The sequence below is a fragment of the Polyodon spathula genome, chromosome 15 (genome assembly GCF_017654505.1).
Source record: "Polyodon spathula isolate WHYD16114869_AA chromosome 15, ASM1765450v1, whole genome shotgun sequence".
NCBI classification, from domain to species: domain Eukaryota; kingdom Metazoa; phylum Chordata; class Actinopteri; order Acipenseriformes; family Polyodontidae; genus Polyodon; species Polyodon spathula.
In genome coordinates, this window is record NC_054548.1 from 3910549 (window position 1) to 3931666 (window position 21118).

General features: G+C 44.7%; 1 protein-coding gene across 1 annotated transcript; it reads right to left on the reverse strand.

Moving 5' to 3' along the window:
• Nucleotides 1–5366: 5366 nt before the first annotated feature.
• On the reverse strand, nucleotides 5367–9766 carry LOC121327489. The gene is made up of 3 exons (XM_041271560.1): nucleotides 8661–9766; nucleotides 5551–6561; nucleotides 5367–5434 (listed from the first exon to the last, which is right to left on the reverse strand). Exons 1-3 carry the CDS (start codon nucleotides 9694–9696, stop codon nucleotides 5367–5369), a joined length of 2115 nt encoding a protein of 704 aa, XP_041127494.1. The 5' UTR covers nucleotides 9697–9766.
• Between the last annotated feature and the right edge of the window lie 11352 nt (nucleotides 9767–21118).

Here is a 21118-nt window from a genome sequence, read left to right on the forward strand (position 1 = left end):
CCTCATACAGGGGCTGAGCTCCCCTGATCCACCATCCAGCATCCTCATACAGGGGCTGAGCTCCCCTGATCCAACATCCAGCATCCTCATACAGGGGCTGAGCTCCCCTGATCCAACATCCAGCATCCTCATACAGGGGCTGAGCTCCCCTGATCCAACATCCAGCATCCTCATACAGGGGCTGAGCTCCCCTGATCCACCATCCAGCATCCTCATACAGGGGCTGAGCTCCCCTGATCCAACATCCAGCATCCTCATACAGGGGCTGAGCTCCCCTGATCCAACATCCAGCATCCTCATACAGGGGCTGAGCTCCCCTGATCCAACATCCAGCATCCTCATACAGGGGCTGAGCTCCCCTGATCCAACATCCAGCATCCTCATACAGGGGCTGAGCTCCCCTGATCCAACATCCAGCATCCTCATACAGGGGCTGAGCTCCCCTGATCCAACATCCAGCATCCTCATACAGGGGCTGAGCTCCCCTGATCCAACATCCAGCATCCTCATACAGGGGCTGAGCTCCCCTGATCCAACATCCAGCATCCTCATACAGGGGCTGAGCTCCCCTGATCCAACATCCAGCATCCTCATACAGGGGCTGAGCTCCCCTGATCCAACATCCAGCATCCTCATACAGGGGCTGAGCTCCCCTGATCCAACATCCAGCATCCTCATACAGGGGCTGAGCTCCCCTGATCCAACATCCAGCATCCTCATACAGGGGCTGAGCTCCCCTGATCCAACATCCAGCATCCTCATACAGGGGCTGAGCTCCCCTGATCCAACATCCAGCATCCTCATACAGGGGCTGAGCTCCCCTGATCCAACATCCAACATCCTCATACAGGGGCTGAGCTCCCCTGATCCACCATCCAGCATCCTCATACAGGGGCTGAGCTCCCCTGATCCAACATCCAGCATCCTCATACAGGGGCTGAGCTCCCCTGATCCAACATCCAGCATCCTCATACAGGGGCTGAGCTCCCCTGATCCAACATCCAGCATCCTCATACAGGGGCTGAGCTCCCCTGATCCAACATCCAGCATCCTCATACAGGGGCTGAGCTCCCCTGATCCAACATCCAACCCCCTCATACAGGGGCTGAGCTCCCCTGATCCACCATCGAACCACAGCCGTTGAAGCCCCATCCAACATCACTAGGTAAATCACTAGCATTATAGTAACTTGTAATCTCTAGTGTGTTTCAGATCAGCTGCACTGAACCCATAATCCCATGAAGATCAGTTTTCACACTGATAATGAGTTACTGTGTTTGAAGTACAAGGGTGAAACTGACAGAGAGCAGAACAGACATAGAAGGAGGAGCATTCTCTTTTCTTTTTCAAACTAGGAGTAGAACAAATGATTTTAATACACGTTTGTTTCTGTTGTCTTCAAAAGGCAATGACAGTCACAGTCCCGATGCTATTAAAATGTTGTCTGAGTAAAGTGATCTTTTGAAAATATTTTTTCCATTCTTATAGATGCATTCACCATACTTTACACTGGTCTGCCATGTTTATAAATATGCTTTACCATGTCTTGCTTTACCATGCTTACCTGTGCTTTACCATGCTGGCACTGGGCTTTGTTACACTTTACTGTGCTTTTACTGTAGGAAGGGGATGGCTGCAGATGTTTGGATTATAATTGGAGTCTGAGACGAACACTGGTTGGGTATATACTGTCACTGTGGTGTGGCTGGTAGGCAAGGGCATGGATATATTCCTGCTTTTATATGGGATTCAGATGTCTTTGAATATTGTTGGGCATCTTGCTATGTGTTCTATGGAAAAACCTCTTACGTATCTGTTTTATACAATAATTCAAGTGCTACTGGCTTTTAAAGAGATTCCACAAGTAAATACAGATTTCCCCATCTCCAGTACAGAATTACAGACGAGAAGTATTTTTCAACGTCCTATATCCAATCACTTTGAAAAAGCATTGTTGTAATGAAGCTTTCCTATGTTACTGTCAAAATGGCAGAATACCTCAGCGAAAGCAGGATAATGTGAATAAATCATCAACTACACAATATTCAGAGGAAGAGAAAACACAGAAGCAATATCCCTACAATCCCATATTAAATTAGAGGAAGATCAAGGAATAACAATGTTGCCATTAGCAACCCAAAATCAATACAGGTGTTTTATTGTTTTTAAAACACTTTGAATTTCTGCAAGGGGGTTTGCTAGCACCAATCTGGTATACAGTATATCTAGTGAAGTTATAAATATACTCTAATAATAACCTTTTACATCATTCCCAGTGTCATAAGCATCCATTCCACTGGTGTTCTGGTTATAGAGATCAACATTTTAAATCACTTCAGCTCAGTATTAGGTAATGGCAAAAATCTTCCATACAAGAGATTAAAAAATGTTTTTAAACCAGATCCCACCGGACCAAAAGGAGTCTGCATATTTTTAAATCTGCCCCATGTTTGTTTAGGTTACACATTTTTGCAAACTTTATTTTCATTGGAAGTGCATTATAAATGAAAATTGAAGATTGACAGGCCAGCAGTTGGGGTTAGGGTTAGGGTTAGCGCTTGTGAGAGAAAGGATTCTCTCTACAGTCACTCCTGGTACTGGGGGCCCATTGTTGCAATTCTCAGAGCCTCATGGACTCATGTTTACACACAATGATGAGCTTTCATTAGGGTTAGGAGAATGTAACGCTTCTCCTCCTGGCGTCTGAGGAGTTCATAATACTTCATATCCCATTTATCGCTGTAGAATGAATTATAAACGTGTCCCTGTAAAGCTCAGTAAATGACATAACCACATCATTTTCTTTTTTGAATATTTTTGTCTAGAAGCTGTAATATGGCTCGCAACCAAACAAGCAGTCATGATGATGGGGTGCTTTCTGCTGGGATGATTAATTAAGGCCACTCTTGTAATACAAGGTAGTACTCCACTCTGCAGATAATTACCATCTCCTTCCAGTGTCTGTGTGAACAGTACAAACTCTTAATTAGTATAAAACATATAACACTTTTGCGCTCAGAGGCCAGTGAATGTGATACTGGAGGTATTGTACAGTGCAGCGCCTCAGTAATAAATTACATTTCAATTCCCATTTAGCAGAGTCAACATCTGCTGATCTGATCTGCGCCCAAACCTGAAATCCAGCTGCTGTAAAATACAGCGCCCAAACCTGAAATCCAGCTGCTATAAAATACAGCGCCCAAACCTGAAATCCAGCTGCTGTAAAATACAGTGCCCAAACCTGAAATCCAGCTGCTGTAAAATACAGTGCCCAAACCTGAAATCCAGCTGCTGTAAAATACAGCGCCCAAACCTGAAATCCAGCTGCTGTAAAATACAGCGCCCAAACCTGAAATCCAGCTGCTTTAAAATACAGCGCCCAAACCTGAAATCCAGCTGCTTTAAAATACAGCACCCAAACCTGAAATCCAGCTGCTTTAAAATACAGTGCCCAAACCTGAAATCCAGCTGCTTTAAAATACAGCGCCCAAACCTGAAATCCAGCTGCTTTAAAATACAGTGCCCAAACCTGAAATCCAGCTGCTTTAAAATACAGTGCCCAAACCTGAAATCCAGCTGCTGTAAAATACAGTGCCCAAACCTGAAATCCAGCTGCTGTAAAATACAGCGCCCAAACCTGAAATCCAGCTGCTGTAAAATACAGTGCCCAAACCTGAAATCCAGCTGCTGTAAAATACAGTGCCCAAACCTGAAATCCAGCTGCTGTAAAATACAGTGCCCAAACCTGAAATCCAGCTGCTGTAAAATACAGCGCCCAAACCTGAAATCCAGCTGCTGTAAAATACAGCACCCAAACCTGAAATCCAGCTGCTTTAAAATACAGTGCCCAAACCTGAAATCCAGCTGCTGTAAAATACAGTGCCCAAACCTGAAATCCAGCTGCTGTAAAATACAGCGCCCAAACCTGAAATCCAGCTGCTTTAAAATACAGTGCCCAAACCTGAAATCCAGCTGCTTTAAAATACAGCGCCCAAACCTGAAATCCAGCTGCTTTAAAATACAGTGCCCAAACCTGAAATCCAGCTGCTGTAAAATACAGCGCCCAAACCTGAAATCCAGCTGCTTTAAAATACAGTGCCCAAACCTGAAATCCAGCTGCTTTAAAATACAGTGCCCAAACCTGAAATCCAGCTGCTTTAAAATACAGTGCCCAAACCTGAAATCCAGCTGCTTTAAAATACAGTGCCCAAACCTGAAATCCAGCTGCTTTAAAATACAGTGCCCAAACCTGAAATCCAGCTGCTGTAAAATACAGCACCCAAACCTGAAATCCAGCTGCTTTAAAATACAGTGCCCAAACCTGAAATCCAGCTGCTTTAAAATACAGCACCCAAACCTGAAATCCAGCTGCTGTAAAATACAGTGCCCAAACCTGAAATCCAGCTGCTGTAAAATACAGCACCCAAACCTGAAATCCAGCTGCTGTACAATACAGCGCCCAAACCTGAAATCCAGCTGCTGTAAAATACAGCACTTGTGGGAGGGTAGTGGGTGGAGCTTTTGGGAAGGACCAGAAATGACAGCACACAGGAGCCGGAAATGGAGATTAGTCCTTAGAGCCCTGTACCATCAATGGTATCAGGGCAGGGTTTTATTTTACAAAAACAATAAAAATAGAACAGTCCAGTATTGCAAAAAATAAACAAGAAAACCACCTGGAATACCAGCAATGGTAAACTCAGGTTTGAAATAAAAAGAGTAAACAAAAATGTCACGGTTACAAAATAACAACAAAGGAAGCACTGGGTTTCGTTGTGGTACTGCGGTGGGTTTCCTCTCACCGCTTCTTAGCTCCCTTTCACAGATTAATGGCCAGTCCTCGGTTCCTCACTCCAGTAATCCAACAGTGTCCAAGATTTTCAAGCTTCTGTGAATAACAGCAGTGAATGAAAGCAACAAAGCAAGCACAGCATGTGTTTTCAGTTCAGCCCAGAGAGCGCGAATGGCAAAACCATACTGCTTAAATACTGCCAAGTCCCACCCCTGCAATCAGCACGCTGCCCCACGTCAGCCAATCAACGAGAACAGCACAGCTGATTGCAATGATGGGACCCGACGGCCGCATGGTTCTACCTTGGGCCAAGATGGCTGCCTGACCCGGAACTTCCTGCATGGTCAGAGTTCAGCCTCCTGATCCAATCACGGTCAACCCTACACAGCGCTGCCGGTGGTCGGGAGGGCAAATTACGACAGGGACTCCTTCCAGTCCTGTCACACATCCCCCCCCCCTCAGAGTGGAGCCATAGGCACACTCGGCCAACCCTAACTCCCCTAAATCACCACCCTCCCTTGAAAAAAAATCAGCATTTTGATGCTCCTTACCCGAACGATGTTTAACAGTGAAGTTAAAGGGTTGCAGCGCCAGACTCCACCGAGTAATCCGGGCGTTCGTGTCCCTCATCGTTTTTAGCCACTTAAGAGGAGCGTGATCTGTGACAAGAGTGAAGGACCGCCCCAGGAGATAATATCGAAGAGAGTTCATGGCCCATTTAATGGCCAGGCACTCCTTCTCAATAACTGAGTAGTTGCGCTCCCTCTGAGCCATTTTCCTGCTAATGTATAGCACGGGGCGCTCTACCCCATCGATCTCCTGGGACAAGACTGCCCCCAGACCGACATCCGAGGCATCTGTCTGGAGGATGAATTCCCTGTCGAAATCTGGTGACACTAGTGCAGGGGCTTGGCAAAGTATCCGCTTTATCATGTCAAATGCTTCCTGACACTCATCTGACCATTTTACAGTGTTTGGGGCGCTCTTCTTAGTTAGGTCAATCAAGGGGCTAACAATGGTGGAAAACTCGGGGATAAAACGGCGATAATAGCCTGCCAGCCCCAAAAGTGACCTCACTTGAGCCTTGGTTCGTGGAACCGGAGTGTCCACCAAGGCCTGGACCTTGGAAGCCACTGGTTTTACCCGACCATTACCCATGCTAAATCCAAGATATTGGGTCTCTTGTTTGCCAAACGCGCATTTACCTAGGTTGACTGTTAGCCCCGCCTCCCTCAGAGACTGCAGGACAGCCGCCAATCTATCAAGGTGCTCCTTCCAGGTAGAGCTAAAAATAACCACGTCATCAATATACGCTGCAGCATACTGATGATGGGGACATAACACCTTGTCCATCAGTCTCTGGAAGGTAGCCGGGGCCCCATGCAACCCAAAGGGCATGGTCTTGAAATGAAACAAGCCATCCGGGGTAGCAAATGCGGTTTTCTCCTTGGAGCTGGGTGTTAATGGGATCTGCCAATATCCCTTCGTCAGGTCCAGAGTGGACAAGAACCTCGCCTTACCCAGTCTGTCAAGGAGCTCATCCACTCGGGGCATGGGGTACGCATCGAACTTGGAGATAGCGTTCACCTTTCTAAAGTCCACACAGAAACGAGTGGAGCCATCCTTCTTAGGTACCATTACCACAGGACTACACCACTCGCTCTGGGAAGGTTGCACTACTCCCAGCTCGAGCATACTGGCCACTTCCCGGCGCATTACACCCCGCCGACTTTCCGGGATCCGGTAAGGCCTCTGACGCACTCGAACACCTGGCAGAGTAATAATGGCATGTTCAATAATGTCAGTTCTACCGGGCAACTCAGAAAAAACATCACTGAATTCCTCAATTAGTTGGCCCAGCTCCTGTTTCTGACAGGGAAGTAACTGTTTCCCCATTGAAATCTTAGTTGTTTGACCAAGTGGCCCCACCTCAGGACCAAAATCCTCCTCGGGGATATCATTAGCAATAAACAGGGCCTCTCTGTCTCTCCAAGGTTTTAACAAATTTACATGATAAATTTGAAGTGGTTTTCGATGGTCCGGCTGCCTGATTTCATAATTGACTCTCCCTATAGCTCGAACCACCTCATAAGGCCCTTGCCACTTGGCAAACAACTTAGACTCAGCTGTGGGAAGAAGCAGCAGTACCTTATCCCCAGTTCGAAAAGTCAGAATTCGTGCTTTTTGATTGTACTGCTGCTGCTGCTGATGCTGAGCATTGCGCAGGTTCTCTTGAGCCAAACGACCGACTAATTCTAAGCGATCTCGTAGCAGTAGTACATATTTGACTACATTTTTAGACGTAGAGGTTTGGTCCTCCCACCCTTCTCGCACGAGATCGAGAATGCCTCGGGGTTGTCTCCCATACAGCAGCTCAAACGGGGAGAACCCAGTTGAGCTCTGTGGCACCTCTCTCACTGCGAACATCAGGAAGGGAAGGAGTTTTGCCCAATGTTTTTGTTCCTGGTTCACAAATCGCCTCAGCATCTGCTTCAGGGTCTGATTAAACCTTTCCACCAGGCCATCTGTCTGCGGATGGTACACAGAGGTCCTGATGGGATGGATTTTCAAAATTTTGTAAACTTCTTTGAGGGTATCGGACATGAAGTTAGTTCCTTGATCTGTCAGAATCTCTTTGGGCACCCCTACTCTAGCAATAATCTTAACTAGTTCTTTAGCAATGGCGACAGCACTAGTGGAGCGCAGTGGCACCGCCTCTGGATATCGAGTAGCATAATCCACCATTACTAAAATGTGCGTATATCCAGAGTCGGCGGGCTGCACTGGGCCCACTATGTCCATTGCTATGCGATCGAAGGGAGTACAAACCAGGGGCAGTGGGACCAGCGGGGCCGGGCGAACCCGTCCCGGCGCTACTCTCTGACAATCGGGACACTCCGCTACATATTTCCTCACATCCATGTGGAGTCCCATCCAATAAAACCGGGCCAGTATTCGTTCCAAGGTCTTTTCCCGCCCCAGGTGGCCAGAAAAGGGAATATCATGTGCCAACCTCATGACCTCCCGGCGGAAAGACCCCGGAACCAATAACTGGGTTACAAGGCTGTCCTGTGCCCGGGGCTTGGGATACCCTATACATCAAATGCCCCATCATGATGAAGTGAGGAAATGTGAGCGGCCAGCAGCCTTCAACTTCCTTCCCCTTGACAGACCAAACCCGCTATCCTGATGTGCACCAGAGTGGGGTCGTTACTTTGCTCCCACTCCAGGTCCACACCCCGGTCCCAGAATTGCGGTATGCCGAGCGGGGCCTCAGTAGCTTCTGCTCTAGGGATCTCAGTAACCCGCTCCCGCTGGTCACACTGGACACCCACACCCTTCTGTGTTCGTTTGACAGGCAATGCAGATTTCCCCACCAATCCCCAGCCTTGTCTCATTAATGCCCCCTCAAGTTTCTCAGCCCTCCGCTCTCTTTTAGTTTTACGGGGCCGGAACCTGGAAGTAAATATGTCGGCCTGCAAGGGAAAGATCCGGCCAATTGGATCCCCCGTTGCGACCACCCCTTCTACAATGGGTGGCCGAGCCGCATTGACCTTAACTTCTGAATAGTAAGGCCAATCTCGACCCAAAATCACTGGGTATGGCACCTTTTTAGCGACGGCCACGACTACATGGCACGTCCGACTTTCCACAGTCATTCTAACTTTAGTGGTAGGATATGCCTTGGTTTCTCCATGAATACACGAGATGGTCACAGACCCCTGTGGCCGCCAAGGCGTACCCTCCAAGAGAGCAGACCGAATTATAGTGTGACTACACCCTGAGTCCACTAATGCGTGGGTACTCATATTACCAACATCTACATTAATAATGCAAGGCCCCTCCCGACCCCTTCCCCTGTACTCACCACCCTCTGCAGCCGGACATCGCAAGGCCACGTCACACTCCATCGCGATGGGACAGAATCTCGCGATGTGCCCCACCTCGTGGCACCGGAAGCAGGTAGGGGAAGGCGGCGCTGTGGGAGACGGCTGTTTGTCCCTTGGTCCACTAGGGGAGGTCCAAGGATTCTCTCTAGCCCAGCTGGGAGCTAACCTCTGTCTCCACTTTGGAGGAGAGGCGCTCAAAGGGACGGGGAAAACTGAAGGCCTCGTTGCAGTCTTTGGGTGCGCTGGCGAAGGCAGATGCCTCACTGGAGCTGGACTGGGGTCCACCCGAAGCAGTGCGTCCTCGAAGGCCTCCGCCAGCTCGACGGCCGTGTCCATCGTCTCGGGACTGTGGCGAGCGACCCAGGCTCGAGTCTCTGGTTCCAACACCTCCAGGAACTGGTCGACCGCCACAGACTCCATGATTTGTTGGGTGGTCCGTTCAGTGGGACGCAGCCAGCGGGTCAGATGGTCCCAGAGTTGCTGGGCCATGATGCGAGGCCGGGTTCCCTCCAGCCGCTTGTAACTCCGGAAACGCCGGCAATGCGTCTCCGGGGTGATATTAAGGCGCCGGAGGATAGCTGTCTTCACCTGGGAGTAATCTTCCGCCGCCACGTTGCTCAGAGCCTGGTATGCTGCCTGCGCTTCACCAGTTAGACAGGGGGCTAGTTGGGCTGCCCAACATCCGGCTGGCCACCCTGACACTGTAGCCATCCGCTCAAATGTGGTCAGGAAGGCCTCCGGGTCATCTTCTGGGGTCATCTTTTGCAGACGGATTTTGGGCACTGGCAGCACTGGTCCAGCTGCTGCGACCGGGACCTGAGCTTGGGCTTGGGCCACTACCAGGTTCTGAATGGCCAGACACATGGCCGCCATCTTGTCAGCCATCGCAGTCATGTGGGCTGTACGCTCAGCATCCCTCTGAGCATCCCGTTCTTCCCGACGCCGCTCTATACCATCACGGTGTCTCTCCTGATCCTCCAGAACGGCTTGCAGGGTGTGCCGGTCCATGCTCATCCCACTTCTGACACCACCTGTGGGAGGGTAGTGGGTGGAGCTTTTGGGAAGGACCAGAAATGACAGCACACAGGAGCCGGAAATGGAGATTAGTCCTTAGAGCCCTGTACCATCAATGGTATCAGGGCAGGGTTTTATTTTACAAAAACAATAAAAATAGAACAGTCCAGTATTGCAAAAAATAAACAAGAAAACCACCTGGAATACCAGCAATGGTAAACTCAGGTTTGAAATAAAAAGAGTAAACAAAAAAATGTCACGGTTACAAAATAAATAACAAAAGGAAGCACTGGGTTTCGTTGTGGTACTGCGGTGGGTTTCCTCTCACCGCTTCTTAGCTCCCTTTCACAGATTAATGGCCAGTCCTCGGTTCCTCACTCCAGTAATCCAACAGTGTCCAAGATTTTCAAGCTTCTGTGAATAACAGCAGTGAATGAAAGCAACAAAGCAAGCACAGCATGTGTTTTCAGTTCAGCCCAGACAGCGCGAATGGCAAAACCATACTGCTTAAATACTGCCAAGTCCCACCCCTGCAATCAGCACGCTGCCCCACGTCAGCCAATCAACGAGAACAGCACAGCTGATTGCAATGATGGGACCCGACGGCCGCATGGTTCTACCTTGGGCCAAGATGGCTGCCTGACCCGGAACTTCCTGCATGGTCAGAGTTCAGCCTCCTGATCCAATCACGGTCAACCCTACACAGCGCTGCCGGTGGTCGGGAGGGCAAATTACGACAGGGACTCCTTCCAGTCCTGTCACAGCACCCAAACCTGAAATCCAGCTGCTGTACAATACAGCACCCAAACCTGAAATCCAGCTGCTGTACAATACAGCACCCAAACCTGAAATCCAGCTGCTTTAAAATACAGCACCCAAACCTGAAATCCAGCTGCTGTAAAATACAGCGCCCAAACCTGAAATCCAGCTGCTGTACAATACAGCACCCAAACCTGAAATCCAGCTGCTTTAAAATACAGCACCCAAACCTGAAATCCAGCTGCTTTAAAATACAGTGCCCAAACCTGAAATCCAGCTGCTGTAAAATACAGCACCCAAACCTGAAATCCAGCTGCTGTAAAATACAGTGCCCAAACCTGAAATCCAGCTGCTGTAAAATACAGCGCCCAAACCTGAAATCCAGCTGCTGTAAAATACAGAGCCCAAACCTGAAATCCAGCTGATGTACAATACAGCACCCAAACCTGAAATCCAGCTGCTTTAAAATACAGTGCCCAAACCTGAAATCCAGCTGCTTTAAAATACAGTGCCCAAACCTGAAATCCAGCTGCTGTAAAATACAGCACCCAAACCTGAAATCCAGCTGCTGTAAAATACAGCACCCAAACCTGAAATCCAGCTGCTGTAAAATACAGTGCCCAAACCTGAAATCCAGCTGCTGTAAAATACAGCACCCAAACCTGAAATCCAGCTGCTGTAAAATACAGCACCCAAACCTGAAATCCAGCTGCTTTAAAATACAGCACCCAAATCTGCTGTCTGCTGTAAAATGTAAAATAATTCCTGAAAAAGTGAAGAAAGCCAGAATCTCTAAAGATGATTTATTTATGTTATGGGTTAAAGAAAGAAAAGAAAAGGAAACAAGGTTTGTGTGATGCCAGTAAGGTTATTGGTTTTTAAATTCAATTATTCCTGTCATAGCCCTAAGGAACTGGCTGAATGAATACTCAGAATATATCATTCGTTTAGTGTGTGTTTGTACTAATTCTATTTTTACAAAAGCAAAAACCCACTGCATTTTTCATCCTTGTTTTTTATTCTCAATTGAGTATTTAACACGTGTCTGATCAGGTACGTCTCATTGAGACGCCATGTTTTCACGATTTCCATGGGATGGTCCCCTTGAGCTACCAAGTCCTTATACAGTGCTCCCTCATTAAAGGTGGCCTTTTACAGTGCAGGATGGGTTATGAGACGACAGTCACCACTCCCATTGTGCTGATCAAGCCATTCTGCTTGCGTTCTCATTATAAAGCAGAACACAAATGGCACCGTCTCTTATCTCTGGCCCCTGACAACAATGTTGAAAAGGAAGGGACACTTGATGCTGCAATACATAAATATCCTTTGTAGCATTCCTGTTAGATAACTGACCACAGCAACTGTGTCCCAAGCTGAAGACAGAGGCACTGACACTCACTGTTCAGGCTGGGCATTCACCTTCATTGAACCATCCTCTTTCTTAACACAGGATTTATCCGTTTGTAACCATGTGGCTGGGGCTTGATTGACCATAAATGACTCAATCAAGACCAGCCACATTCCACTCATGGACTTGGCAGGACTGGGATTTTAACCCCATCCCTGCCAAACCTCCATTCAAAACATACAAACTTTCTAACCGAAGCACACCGTTTGCACACGCGGGGCTGCTGCCCTGCCACAAGTCAGCAATATTACTTTCAATAACCCAACAGTGTCTGTGTGCTGAATGAAGAGAGAAATCACCAATGTGGTTTTCTCTACCTTTTCAAAATGTTGCCATGTTGTTCACTGCACATGGTATTCTGATATCATGGTCTCTGAAGCAGAGTTTAAATGTGTGTTCGGTGTGTCTGGCTTTTTAAATACAAGCATAAAAACAACATAATGCTAAGTGTTTACTGACAAAATGTTATTATTATTATTATTATTATTATTATTATTATTATTATTATTATTATTATTATTATCATTATTACCTGACGCTTTTTTATCTAATTTGCGATAATATTATATAATAATATATTCTATATATCTATAGTATTATATAATATATATACCTATACTATATATCTATTATATAAAACAAACAGTATGTTTGATTGTCATAACCTTGCTAATCAAAGTGGCCTATATGTATCTATTGCAATGGTCCTGCATTTATTTAGATTCAAAGTGCTCTAAAAGTCAACAGCAGGAGTACTGAGTACTGCATGCCAGCAGGCTGTGATGCAGCTCCTCCTAGTGGCCGAGGAGATAATAACACTGACAACAGCATTGACCCATACTAACCTCTCATCTACAGAGCTTGCATTCGGTTGAATGTCAAGGCATTCTTACTAATATCTGAATTTCCAGTCAGTGCACCAGTTTAATCATCTCACTGAGTGGAGTGCACCTGTCTGAAACTCATCATGAAAAATGTATGGCAAGATTTTTAACTTAAAGTGTGTTTTAGGCAGCAGAGCAGCATATAACACTATAACAATACAGGCTGAGCATTCACCTTCACTATAACGATTCAAACCAATAAAAAAAAAATCACAGCAGAAACACTCACCTCCCAAACTCCTCCCAAAGGAAGGATTTCTCCTTCCTTATATACATGTGGCCATTACATTATACATTGTAACGGTGCACGATAACATTGTAATTATATGTAAGTACACATGTATTTACCATGTAACTACTATGTAAACACGCAGTGTAAACACACTGTGTTCATTTTATAGAGACCTTGATTTCACATGTTTGTTCTTAATTTATATTTTAAAAAAATAAACCAGAACCTGCACTGTTGTTATACTCTTCTTTACAAGAGCGGGTCTAAGAGGCAGTTCAGGCATTTTGTCCTGTGAAAAAAGTTGCCATGGTAACCTGTCATAACAAACCTTGCTGCTGAAGGACAGGCCTTCTAAGACTCCCAGGTAATGATTGTTTACAAACATGGAAGATACCTGTTATTGTGTACAGTCTAACCTCTCCAAGATAACCCTGAACTGGATTGAATACACATTGTATACCATTAACAGAAATCTTCATGTTCCAGTATGTATACTGTATATATGTAAGTACACAAGTGTGTCAGAAAGGGATTTGGGTTTGGGTTAGAGTTAAGATTAGGGTTATATCATGCAAAGCAATGACACATGAAGTACATTGGAACTATGCATAATAACACTGTAATTATGTCACTCATTTTAGAATGTTTTTTTTTCCTCTGAATGTTTATGTGGTTATTGAGTTAGAGTGTATGTGTTCACAATTCACTAGCAACCCGGTGTGTTGTTTTAATGTTAACAAATTAGACACAAACATATTCTGATATGAATCTGCTCAGTGACTCACCCCATAGCTGCTGCCTTTGACCAATTGTAGTGCCACTGCTTTAACATCGCATATCACTTGCTAAGGAATAGCGCAATCTAATAGATGAATTACATAAGAATACAATACCCAAACCAACCTTTAAATAAAAAGAAGACAATGCAGAATAAAAACTCACACCTGACACTTTTATAGCAGCCTCTAAAATATTTAAGACAACTACAAGCTCTCCACTCAAGAGAAACTGATGCACGAAATTGTTGCAAGCTGGCTTTTTCAATATTTGCAAGAATTCAATTTACAACCCCCAGTGTTTCTTTGAAAAGCAAGAAAGAGTGATCTATAGGGTCCCTGCAAATGTGTTTGAATGCAAGCCTCCCTCGTTGGTGTACAGAATTGATTTGCATGCATTGTGCATTTATACAGCCCTCTGCTAATTTACTTTTAGCTTAAAACTCATTTATTTGTAATACAAAATACCTGTGTGTGTGGAATCATTTCTATTCATCTTTTCTGACACGCTGCTCTATTGCATATTAGAACCAAGAAGTCCTAACTGGTATCGGAGTTAATGAAACAACAAATCATTCATTCACTCTGAATGAAAGCTTAAAGAACCATCTTTTCTCGAATAAGTGCAAGGCAAGCTCAAAATGTTCAGCGGCTTGACTTTCTGTGGGAATATTTCATATTCTCTTCTACTTCAGAATGGCAGATTTCTCCACACAGATCCATATAAAGCTATACAGATGTGTGTTAAAAGCACAGTGAAATGTAATGAGATGTGATTGTTCAGGAAACACGCAGTAGCAGTAAATCTCAGGGGGCTCAACACATATTCTCAATAAGGCTTTTCATCCTGGCACATTCTTTCAATCGATTCTTCATGTGAATGAGCAATTAACAGATGGAACCGCATACCTCATTAGGCCCATATGATGTGGAATTGTAATAATCTACACAAAACAACAAGAATCTCTACATTAAAAAGCTCCATACCTGCACAAGCATTGTTGTTTCATCAATGCAGTTCATCTGAAAGGTAAGGGACTTTGTTCTTGTGTTTGGAATTGCAGTTCTACTTGAACTTTCTGCAGTGTGGTGGTGTCCTGCAAGGCAGCTTCCTGATTTGTGGATGAAAATTCTGAGGCTTCGACTGTATTATATTTACCCTTTGTTAATCAATTAGGACATTACTAATCGATTGAAGGTAGCTTGTGCAGATAATTACTTAATCAACCCTTAAATCTCAATATAAAGTAGGTGATTGAGTCATGATGTTGTTGAAGCTGACACCCTGGGATTCTTCAAGAAGCTGCTTGATGAGATTCTGGGATCAATAAGCTACTAACAAGCAAACGAGCAAGATGGGCTGAACGGCCTCCTCTCGTTTGTAAACTTTCTTATGTTCTTATAATCGAGAAGCCTAACTGACAAGTGCCCTGTGTTTAATAAATATATATTATTTGTTCCATTTTTATTGGCAGTCCTTTTTACATTTCTTAATTCAAGTTGCCGGTTGTTCTGAAAACGTGCATCTTTCTTTAGCAGAAATAGAAGGGCCGGCGCCTGCATGGAGCAGAATAGAAGGGCCGGCGCCTGCATGGAGCAGAATAGAAGGGTCGGTGCCTGCATGGAGCAGAATAGAAGGGTCGGTGCCTGCAAGGAGCAGCAGAACAGAAGGGTCATGCCTGCATGGAGCAGAATAGAAGGGCCGGTGCCTGCATGGAGCAGAATAGAAGGGTCGGTGCCTGCATGGAGCAGAATAGAAGGGTCGGTGCCTGCATGGAGCAGAATAGAAGGGCCAGCGCCTGCATGGAGCAGAATAGAAGGGTCGGTGCCTGCATGGAGCAGAATAGAAGGGTCGGTGCCTGCATGGAGCAGAATAGAAGGGTCGGTGCCTGCAAGGAGCAGCAGAACAGAAGGGTCAGTGCCTGCATGGAGCAGCAGAATAGAAGGGCCGGCGCCTGCATGGAGCAGAATAGAAGGGTCGGTGCCTGCATGGAGGAGAATAGAAGGGCCAGCGCCTGCATGGAGCAGAATAGAAGGGTCGGTGCCTGCATGGAGCAGAATAGAAGGGTCGGTGCCTGCATGGAGCAGCAGAACAGAAGGGTCAGTGCCTGCATGGAGCAGCAGAATAGAAGTGCCGGCGCCTGTATACAGCAGCTGAGGAGCTTCATTCTCGTGACGATTTATTCCAGGTTACATATGTGACTTCTCATCCATTATAGGACTTCTATAGGAATTGTATATAGTAGATCGTCACCGACACTTCAAATGAATATTTTACTAAATATATTTCTGAACTTCAAAATAAATTTTGAAAGACGCTGCAGTGCTGTGCTCGGGTAAGCGGCCAGTCTGTAAATGGGGGTTTGCTGTGGTCGGGTGAGCAGCCACTCTGTAAATGGGGGTTTTGTGACGGCACATTTCTACTGCACACATAAAGGGAACAACACAACTGATTACACTCTACAGAAAGCTGTCCTGGTAATTCAAATGGGAAACAATCTTCCATCCCTTTAAAATGAACTGATCAAAGATTTCGTCTCACTGTAGGGAAGCAGATATTTGTTTTCGTTTGTTTGTTTTAAATATATAAATAGCAGCAATTGTTTCCTTGCACAGTTTGGTTTTGAATTAGGTATAGTATACTGCTGTCCACAAACAGAGGTAGGGACTCTGTGTTTAGCAGACCATGAATGTGGATCAGCTGTCTCTTGTTGAATATTCCACAGTCTGTATTTTTATATAGAAACTATTCAGACTGATGTGTTAGTTGTTAATGCCTGCACTTTTCAAGTTTGATAAATACAGAGTGCCCAGTGTACCAGTATCACAAAATCTATTCTGCATGATACAGAGATCCAAGAAAAAAAAAAAATGCAAGTTCAATATCAAACTGATTTTTAAAAATCCTCTGTATTTTGGAATGGTATTTCGATTAGAGTTCTAAAGACATGAAAACATATTTAAAATTTAATTCAACTTTGAATGCAGAGAGAAATCCTGTCCTTCAGTGGCTGTATCACACATTGATGAGTGAGGTAAAAGAGAAGAAAGTTACTTCTTACCTGATGTTAATTTAGCAGTTTGCTGGTTGAATCTATTTTGCTTAATAACAGAAAAAAATTAAGGAAAGCTTTCTTCAAAATATGACACCTGAGTGCTGTTGACGGGAGGAACTGCAAGATTTATAGCTAATTAATGTCAGGTAATTGGTAGTGTTTTTACATTAGTAACTACTATGTAAATACCCAGTCATGAGAGACACAAATGTAAAGTGTTACTGTGCATTGTCATTAATGTCATTAGTGTTGGTATTAACTGAATGTGGCATTTTTGTGTTTAAGCCTTTGTTTCCACTTTCACAGCTGTATTTAACACTGCGTTCTTGCTGGTTTTTTAGTAAAACTATACTTTCTGTTTTCATCAATGGCGCAACAGCTGACGTGCACATACAGCAGTATCACATAACTGACCAGAGCTGAACCAGAGCATCTCCACATTGCAAGCAAGTCCATTCCCTTTGAACCAGAGCATCTCCGCATTGCAAGCAAGTCCATTCCCTTTGAACCAGAGCATCTCCACATTGCAAGCAAGCCCATTCCCTTTGAACCAGAGCATCTCCACATTGCAAGTCCACTCCCTTTGAACCAGAGCATCTCTGCATTGCAAGCAAGTCCATTCCCTTTGAACCAGAGCATCTCCACATTGCAAGCAAGCCCATTCCCTTTGAACCAGAGCATCTCTGCATTGCAAGCAAGTCCATTCCCTTTGAACCAGAGCATCTCCACATTGCAAGCAAGTCCATTCCCTTTGAACCAGAGCATCTCTGCATTGCAAGCAAGTCCATTCCCTTTGACCAGAGCATCTCCACATTGCAAGCAAGTCCACTCCCTTTGAACCAGAGCATCTCCGCATTGCAAGCAAGCCCATTCCCTTTGAACCAGAGCATCTCCACATTGCAAGCAAGCCCATTCCCTTTGAACCAGAGCATCTCCACATTGCAAGTCCACTCCCTTTGAACCAGAGCATCTCTGCATTGCAAGCAAGTCCATTCCCTTTGAACCAGAGCATCTCCACATTGCAAGCAAGTCCATTCCCTTTGAACCAGAGCATCTCCACATTGCAAGCAAGCCCATTCCCTTTGAACCAGAGCATCTCCACATTGCAAGTCCACTCCCTTTGAACCAGAGCATCTCTGCATTGCAAGCAAGTCCATTCCCTTTGAACCAGAGCATCTCCATTGCATTGAACAGAGCATCTCCAGCAAGCAAGTCCATTCCCTTTGAACCAGAGCATCTCTGCATTGCAAGCAAGTCCATTCCCTTTGAACCAGAGCATCTCCACATTGCAAGCAAGTCCATTCCCTTTGAACCAGAGCATCTCCACATTGCAAGCAAGCCCATTCCCTTTGAACCAGAGCATATCCACATTGCAAGCAAGTCCATTCCCTTTGAACCAGAGCATCTCCACATTGCAAGTCAACTCCCTTTGATTGGCAGTGATAGTAACCCTGCTTCTGATCCTCCCGTGACACACGGAGGCCCGCATTCTCATTCAGCTGTTTGTGTTGTAACTCTTGTAAAAGTTGTAAAAATGCCACAAATGTCTCACTCACAGACGTGCCGCCACAAAGAAAGCAAGGCTTCAGCACCAAGCTCTTCTTCACCTCCTGTGGAACCTGCACAGAATTTCAGCAGTAGTTCAGCTTTTTGGGATACCTCTTGACCCATGAGATGAAACTGTGGCCCAACATTAAGAAAACGTGTAAAAGCACTTTAAATATCTACAGGACGTGTGCTCAATTGAAAATCCCATGTTGACAGTTCCAGATTGATTCCTCACCTGAGTTGCTCTGATGTAGGCACCATTTTCAGATCACTTGTTTTCTGCTGCACCTACAGTAGGCATGCTATACGATATAATACTATACAATACTGTACTATGCTGTACTATATACTTTCATGTATATAAAAGTAGGTGGATCCCAAATAACTTTGCATTTGTTAATAATTTATTGTCTTACAAACCAATAAGACATGATTGTATAAGGATTACTGAAGTTGTATTATCTGCCTGCAGGTAAATAAACATGTCTGAAGCATCTTAACAATGCAGAAGAGTCGGGCTCGTCCACATTCCTGGTTATAGAGCTTTGAACCTCTTTGCATCTCACCTGAAGCTGGGTTTGAAGCTGGATTTGTAGGGACCAGTTTATTTGGTTCTAGAAGCAGATGTTGTTTTCTTTGAAGTTAGAGTGCACCCATCTGATTTGAGGTTTTCAACAAGAATCAGGTATACTGTAGCATTTCCTTTATTCATATTTGTCAGGTCTTTCTCCATGATTCTTATTCTCTGTCTTTCTCTCATTTAAAAAAAAATGTTCGGGTTAATTAGGATAAAAGCCTCAAGCAGGATTTCCACATCATCCATTGTCTGTGCATGTTTGTGTACGTGACATACAACCCTGATACTTTATTTCATCTTGCATCCTGTTTTCAAACCGCTGACGAGTCCAATTCAAAGCACATCCCATTTCAATTCAAAGCACATCCCATTTCAATTCAAAGCACATCCCATTTCAATTCAAAGCACATCCCATTTCAATTCAAAGAACATCTCATTTCAATTCAAAGCACATCCCATTTCAATTCAAAGCACATCCCATTTCAATTCAAAGCACATCCCATTTCAATTCAAAGAACATCTCATTTCAATTCAAAGCACATCCCATTTCAATTCAAAGCACATCCCATTTCAATTCAAAGAACATCCCATTTCAATTCAAAGAACATCTCATTTCAATTCAAAGCACATCCCATTTCAATTCAAAGAACATCCCATTTCAATTCAAAGCACATCCCATTTCAATTCAAAACACATCCCATTTCAATTCAAAGCACATCCCATTTCAATTCAAAGCACATCCCATTTCAATTCAAAGCACATCCCATTTCAATTCAAAACACATCCCATTTCAATTCAAAACACATCCCATTTCAATTCAAAACACATTCCGTTTCTGCACAGGCCCTTTACGTGGAGTGGTTTGTGACATTCTAATGAGATGCATGATTAGTGGCAGCAGTCACGTCTTCTGAAGCAAATGATTCGGGGCACATGCTAATAGTACAGCAAGAGCAAAAACAAATGAACACCAGGATGGGAAATTCCCCAGAAACGAGACACTCATCTCAGTATCAAGTGTGAAGAGAATTCATCCGAGGCTTCTTGCTTGTTTTAAATCTCAATGTGATTCTGGTATTTGTTATAATTAATAAAGTGCTTTTCTAGATAAAGTCCACAGTATTGTTGGTCTTTCAATTTTGGCTTGTATCCAGTCTTCAGAAAGTCCCTATTGATCCTCTGCTAAGCTGATTAAAATCCTCATCCTAATTACCATTTAAAATGCAGTTACAAACACTTTTCAGACACCAAAGTGGATTACAAGTAACTCCAGTACAATATTTCAGTGGATAGCAGTCGTTCGGAGCTGCCTGCATAGGCAGGGCATTCGGTCTGCCATGTGTGGTTTAGTAGCGGTCAATTTATAAGCACAGGATCCATATAAAGCACCCTTACAACTCCTAGAGTACAGGTTACCAAAGTGTAACCATTAACCTGTCCCCCCCGCAACACTCTGCACTAGTACTGTATGTTAGAAACGTATCAGAGTGTAACCATCAACCTGCCCCCCCCCCCCCCCCCCCCCCCACCCCCCCACCAACACTCGAGACTAGCTCTTTGTATGTTAGAAACATGGTGTTTCTTGCGAACCACAACGAACAAGTGTGGTGCTTCTTACATCCAGAAAAAGCAATACCAGTTATTTTGTTTGTTTTTCCAGTTTCTTTTAAATTTTATTTGAATGCCATAAAGCAGGGAGTAGGAATCACAGGATTCCTAAATGAAAATGTATTGAAGTGGTGAAGACTTTGCCTGCAGAGAGATGCATGTGACACCAGTGCATTCACTGGAATGCTTATACTTTATGAATACGGCTTTGTCTTAATCCTTTATAATTTTAAAATGTGAAAGCTTTCTACTGGAGTTTAATAATGGGGCCTTTCTTGGGTAAGTATAGATAAATTTACAATGACACTTAAGATCAGTGACGTACATATGAACAGAGCGGATCTAGATAAGTGCTAGACCCTTGAAAGTCCCTGGTCCCCTTCTATTCTGTGATGCAGAGGTAAGGGCAGGGTAATTAACTCATCCCCAGTCTACTTCAGGATCCACTCCAGCTCCAGCATTACTGGGAGACTCTGAAATACCAAATAGCTGTTGAGTTTGTGACCATGTCAGTCTAGGGTTATGAAGCGTGCTGCCAGTCAATGACATTGGTGCCTTGCCTTTAAAGCAA